Raw genomic sequence first — 6,722 nt, forward strand, 5'->3', positions numbered from 1 at the left:
TTTTTTAAATGTCTAAAGCTATTAAATAGTTTTAACTTATTTACATTTACAAACAGCATTATGAACTTAAACTATATGAAACTAATAATAAATGACCCAAGCTCACTCTAGCAGTTTTCCAAAGACTAGTCAGTCTTTGAGAATCTTTTCCAAGGGATTCATTCCTCAGATGAAGTTTGTATGAAAAACTGGAGACATTTGGCCCTTTATAAATAGTCCTGGGAAACTTCTTTCTCCCATACTTTTAGTTTATTTTTACTGTAACAGATGGGAAAAAATTTAGCAAAGCAGTCATAAAAAAAAAAAGTCTTACAACAACTATCATATTAATGTTGGAACACTAAAAGCTTACAGATATGAAATATCTTTAACAACAACAAAAACACTTGTTGGAATTATAAAGACAGTTTGACTTAACTCATAAAAATAAATAGGTATAGATGCATGGGCCTAGATAGGAACTCTCTCAACTTTTGGTCCAGCTCCTCTGAGACACATTTGTTTCTAAACATCTTAACTATGTATTATTCATTTTTCATAAAAGTGTCTTCATAGAAGTTTAGAACTTCTCTTTAAAATATATTGCAATATCATATGTTAAAATTCTACAATGCTGGCCAAGGGGCCAAGCCCGAGCCTTCAGTTAAACAACAACAAAAAAAAAACCCCAGAAAACAACAACAACAAAAAAATCAGGGGTGCCTGGATGGCTCGGTTGGTTAAGCATCAGGACTTTGGCTCAGGTCATGATCCCATGGTCCATGGGTTCAAGCCCTGAGTCAGGCTCAGAGCCTGGAGCCCGCTTAGAGTTCTGTGTCTCCCTCTCTCTCTGCCCTTCCCTTGCTCGTGCTCTGTCTCTTTCAAAAATAAACATTTTTTTTTTTTTTTTAAATCAGGGTGCTTGGGTGGCTCAGTCACTTGAGCATTCATTGAGAGTTCAGTTCTTACTTTTGGCCCAGGTCATGATCTCACAGTACTGGGATCGAACCCTGCATTGGGCTCCACACTGAGCATGGGGCCTGCTTGGGATCCTCTCTCTCCCTCTATCTCTGCCCCTCTCCAACTCCCACCTGTGCTCAAGTGCACTCTCTCTCTCTCAAAATAAACATTTTTTTTTTTAAAAGAAACAATCACTAATCACCATTCTGCAAAATGTTATACATCTTACTCTTGGATATATCGTCTTTTACGCAAACAGAATATTAATCATCTTGTTCCAATTTATACTAAAGTTCAATAGTTAGAAGTCTTCCTGCCAGTAAATAAATTTGGATTAAATAATTACTACTTCATTTATCAATTTCATAAGTTAGTCCACGAGGGTCAGCAAACTTTTTCTATATATGGCCACAGGATTAAAATTTTTTACTTTTGTAGGGCATAAGATCTCTATCTGGATACTCAACTATGATGTAAAAGTCCCCATAGACAATATGCAAATGAGTGGGTATTGCTGTGTGCCCATAAACTCTAAAGAAAGAGGATAAGAAATATCCAGAATATATACAAAAATTCTAAAATTCTAAAACCTAACTAAAAAATAGAAGAATTTAAGTAAACATTTCTCAAAGATACACAAATGGCCAATAAAGATATGGAAAGATTCTCGACATCGGTAGTCACGAGGGAAATGCAAATCAAAACTACAATGAGATACCACCTCACACTCATTAGGATGGTGACTATCAAAAAAACAAAAACAAAAAACCCCAGAAAACAAGGGTTGGCAATCTTTGTGAACTGTTGTTAGGAATGTTTAATAGTACAACTACTATAAAAAACAGTATAGTCCTTAAAATATTAGAAACAGAATTACCACTTGATCCAACAGTTCTACTACAAAAGACCTGAAAGCAGGGTTTTAAAAAGATATTTGTAGAGGAACATCAATGGCTCAGTCAGCTGAGCGTGTGACTCTTTATTTTGGCTTAGGTCATGAATCCAGGGTCGTGGGATCAAGCCCCACATCAGGCTCTGAACTGAGCGTGGAACCTGCTTGAGATTCTCTCTCTCTCTCTCTCTCTCTCTCTCTCTCTCTCTCTCTCTCTGTCTCTGTCTCTCTGCCCCTCGCACACTCATTCTAAGAAAAAAAATTAGAAACTTAAAAAAATATATTTGTATGCCCATGTTTCTAGCAGCATTGTTCACAATAAAGCTAACATAAAGCAACCCAGTGTCCATCCAAAGATAAATGGATGAGCAAAGTCTTAAAAAGGAAGGAAATTCTAATATAGGATACAATATGGATGAACTCTGAGAACATTATGCTAAGTGAAATAAACCAATCACAAAAAAAGATAGAGACTATTTGATTCCACTTATATGAGGTACCTAGCGTGGTCAAAATCAGAGACAGAAAGTGAAATGGTGGCTGCCAGGGCTTTGCAGGGATAGGAGTGTAGGAACTATGTTTAACAAGCATGGAGTTACAGTTCTCGAAGAAGAGAGTTCTGGAAATGGATGGTGATGCCGACTTTACAACAGTATGAATCTACCACTGAACCATACACTTGAAAATGTTTACGATAAATCTTGTCATGTGTATTTTACCACAAAAAGAACTTGCAGTCTGTTTTTTTAAAGAAACAAATAGCTGAAGGGCTCATTTCAGCTTTTCAGCCTTCTGGATTTAGTTTGCTTGGCCATAGTTTGCTGATCAGTGATTTAGGCTATTGTATATTAAGTTTTGAGCATAAATATAATGTTCTAAAGCAAATATCAAAGTACCATTTCTATACTAACATCATATTCCTTTTTTTCCCCTGCATAGTTACAGAGAATTTCTTTGTTAAAGCTCTTACTATCAGGGGCTAATCTCCTAGTGCCTAGAAAAATGTGTTTTATGTAAAGTAAAGGTTCACAAGTTTTGACTAATTAGTTAAATAAAAGCAGTGGTCTCAATCACATGAAACTTGGCATTTATATTATATAAATACACCCGGCATTTTAATACTGTACTAAGGTCATAACATTATTCAATGTCTTCTAACGCATTTAGAGGAAATTAGACTTTGGATAAGAAGTCTAGTATTGACTTAATTTTATTTTCCTTACTTGGTAATCAAAAACACCTCCCTTTCAATTTACACTAAATTTTTAATACCTACCTAATAATAAAAATAAGTAGTTGTCACGTGACAAGTTTCCCAAGTTAAATTAAATCATCCAAACACATGAAAATTTAATTATTTTGAAGACATAAACCAAATATTTATGTTCATTTTTTAAAAACTATTTATTATTTAGAGAAAGAGTGAGAGAGAGAGAGAGACAGAGAGAGAATATCAAGCAGGCTCTGCTATCAGTGCAGGGCCCAACGTGGGTCTTGAACTTACAAACCACTGTGAGATCATGACCGGAGCTGAAACCAGGAATCAGATGCGTAACCAACTGAGCCACCCAGGCACCCTTATGTTCAGTTTAAATTCTAGGCATTGGGGTTTTTCATATGCATTAGAATTTGTGGGAGTTTTTAAAAATATAAATGTAATTTTTAAAAGAATGAAGACAGGACACTTAATAAAGCCACTCTAAATAAAATACTCTTTGGCTAAAGATTCAATTGATTCAATGTAATCCACAGTGGCAAACACTGGGTGCTAACATACCTATTGAAGAACAACACAGGTTTGGGATCAGATCTTGTTTCTGTTACTCACTCATCCCTTACAGTGGTGTATCTTTGAGGATGCTAGTTTGGCTCTTTGAGCCTCAGTTCCCACAACTGCAAAACAGAGCTAATATACTCCTCAAAAAGGAGTAGAAAATATTTACTTATTTAATATACTATTATTTAGTATAAAGCATCTAAATATAATTAAAAAAAACTAAAGCTGAAAGTGAGTTGCCTAAAAATGATTAACAGCAGCCTCCATTCTGCCCATGGCTTCACATCCATCTCAGATGTTGAAACCTACTTAATCAATAGTTCTCAGATCTGGCAGCACATTACAATCACTGGAACAGCGTTTAAACCTCTCCACACCTGTCTCAGCCCAGGCCAAGTAAAATCAGAATAGGTACTAGGTGTGAGAGCATAGATATTAGTTTTTAAAGATCCCCAGGTGATTCTCATGTTGAAACCTCAGCTAAGGTATTCAACTTCTAAGCAGTCAATAAATGTTAGCTAACAAGAATTCAGTATGTACAATCAGTAAAACTTTAGAACCAATACCGCATGCATTCAAATAAAAGCTTAAGCAAGCAGCTGCTAAATCATTTTACACATCTCCAATGAACTCTATAGCTCCAAAGCTGCAAAATTATAAAGTAGGTTTTTTACCTCTGTTCATTCCTGAGAATTTGTTTCAGAATCAAAGCATTAAGGTCCCTCAAAGCAAGGTCAACTACACTTTTGACATTTAAATTTCAAGGAGTTTAAAAAAAAAAGTTATCTGTCAGGGCAAGAATAACTTTTCCTACATAAAACACAAGCACTAGTAGTTTTAAAGATAACGTACCCAAGTTGACTCTGAACTTTAATGAATGTATCTTAAAGTGGTCAGGAAAGAAAAAACAAACAACAAATAACAACAACAACAACAATGCATTGAACTAGGCAACAAAGTCCCAAATTTTTCTTCAGGTTTAACCACCTATTTGTTCTGGGACTTCAGCAAAGCCACTCAGTGTTTCTGGGCTTCAGATTCTCATTTGTAAAATATAGAGTTGCAATAGATTTCTTTAAAATGATCTGTTACAATGTAAAACTTGGAAAATTACAGAGGGATTCTTTAGAGCAAGGATATCCAAGGAAGACTAAAGCAGGCCTCACAGGTTATTAGAGTCATGAGTCATGGTTTAACCAGTTTTATAGTAAGGAATATACTTCCCAAATCTAATAATTATAACATAGTGAGACTGCTCCCTGCCACCTCCCATAAACAGGATATTTTTTCCTCACAATTAAATCATTTTTAATGTTCTGGGGTTTTTGCGGGGAAAAAAGAGCAATACTGAATACTGAATATGCAACAAATCTTACATAATAGGCACTTGGAATATGCCAAGGGACAAGACAGAAAAGTGAAAGATAATTTTTTTATGTTTACACTTTGCAGATAACTTCTCTAAATAGAATGCAAAGTAAAATGATACAGTAACATGGGAGGGGGGATGTTACTCTAGTTAAGATGTTGAAACATTTTTGCAGATAGCCCTCATTAAATTTGGAGACAAGGGTAAAATTCCTTAAAAGTATTTTCTTCATAGTTGAATTAGAAAAGGCAGTTTTATACATTATTTTCAAGAATGTGTCAGTTGAACATTTAAATTCTCATAAGTAAAATCTGAAGCATCTTAACTACAGTCATGTTTATCACTAGGACAGCTCTTTTCACTCCTGCATCCCAAAGCCATGTGATCTCACCTATTTTACTCAAAAGTATTGTTCTAGCCACAAGGTTGAGTACGTGCATATTTTTTATTGTACCTTAACCTGATGCATTTTCAAATCCACGGGTTTAATACTATCTTATTCTGTGTCACCTAAATATATTTCTGTATTCCTGAAAGTGGTCTCATCTTCAATTTACAGATCTCTGCAGTTCCCATGCTCTTGTGATTGATATCTTTCTACCAGTATATTTCCCTGCTCACATATATACGGAATATATGAAAGAATATATGAAAACGCTGGGAAAATACGAACAGAAGTCAACAGTAATAGGGCTATTTGCAGAGGGGAGAAGATAATTCTAACAAAATGAAAGAATTAATTCATACACTACATCTTTCCTCTACGTAAGCATTATATTAAATATCTTCTATATTAGTCATGTTGCTTTGAGACTTCTCCATGTTTCCTCTAGACAACTGCCAACGTTCGCATGGTCTCTGATGAATAAACATGCTGTGACTTGCTTCTAAGGAAACGCCTGTCATGTTCCAGGGAAAAATGACTTCTCTTAAATCGGGAAGACTGCACGACTCCCATTCATCACAAAGTTGCAAAGTCTATTTTTCCTTAACGTTTCTTTTCTGGAACCTTTGTCTTCTCTTTAGGACATTGCTGCCTTCAGATCAACTATCAGAAAACAAATCTGAGTTGGGGGCATATATGTAGGAAAAGTTATACTCCATCAAAGGGGTTCCCACTTCAGAAGGTCACCGAGCACCCAAGTTAAGCCTTCACTGTTTACCAAGGCGAAGGTTATTTGCAGGTTCTCCCCGTCTCTCGCAGGACTACCAGTTCTCATTCCTGTTTACCCAAACGCTTAGCAAGGTGATTATTAGCATATCTGGCCGGAAGATACGCTTCGTTTAATATTAACTCACCATGTGACAGCCCGTTCCCCTCCAATCTCTTCAAACACGTGAGGACACAAAGAAAAGTATCGTTGTTTGCAGTCTGACTTAGCGCTAGGCTTTGGCACCAGCAATTGGCCACAGGCGCACACACACCCCCAGTCGGAGGCGCTCACCCAGCCGGGTCCCGGAACTGTCATGCGGGCTGGCAGCTGGCACACCACTGCTCGCAGAAAGCCCCTTCCTTACAGTCACTTAGACGCTGCTCACCTGCCTGGGCCTCAGCCCTCAGCCCAGGAAACTTTCTTCCCCCTTCCCAAGCGCTCAGTTACAGGTATCGTCCGCCGCTCTTCCAGAGCCCCAAACAAGGGGCTCTTTGTTACAATTTTTGCCGCAGGACTCCTCACCCAATTTCCTGGCATTCAGCTGCCCTTCAGCAACTCAGCGCAACCCCAGTAGGAAAGGAATGAAAACTA

At 37.0% G+C, this 6,722-nt stretch overlaps 1 protein-coding gene across 3 annotated transcripts in view; it reads right to left on the reverse strand.

Moving 5' to 3' along the window:
• COBLL1 (cordon-bleu WH2 repeat protein like 1) overlaps positions 1-6,461 on the reverse strand; it is a 158,253-nt gene extending 151,792 nt beyond the window's left edge. For all 3 annotated transcript variants that reach the window (XM_077756764.1, XM_077756765.1, XM_077756763.1), the window contains exon 1: positions 6,277-6,461. In XM_077756764.1, coding sequence (XP_077612890.1) covers positions 6,277-6,446 — 170 coding nt within the window. In that variant the 5' untranslated portion in view covers positions 6,447-6,461. The remainder of the gene's footprint in view (positions 1-6,276) is intronic.
• Between the last annotated feature and the right edge of the window lie 261 nt (positions 6,462-6,722).

The sequence above is a fragment of the Crocuta crocuta genome, unplaced genomic scaffold, assembly GCF_008692635.1.
Source record: "Crocuta crocuta isolate KB4526 unplaced genomic scaffold, BGI_CrCroc_1.0 scaffold359, whole genome shotgun sequence".
Classification (NCBI taxonomy): domain Eukaryota; kingdom Metazoa; phylum Chordata; class Mammalia; order Carnivora; family Hyaenidae; genus Crocuta; species Crocuta crocuta.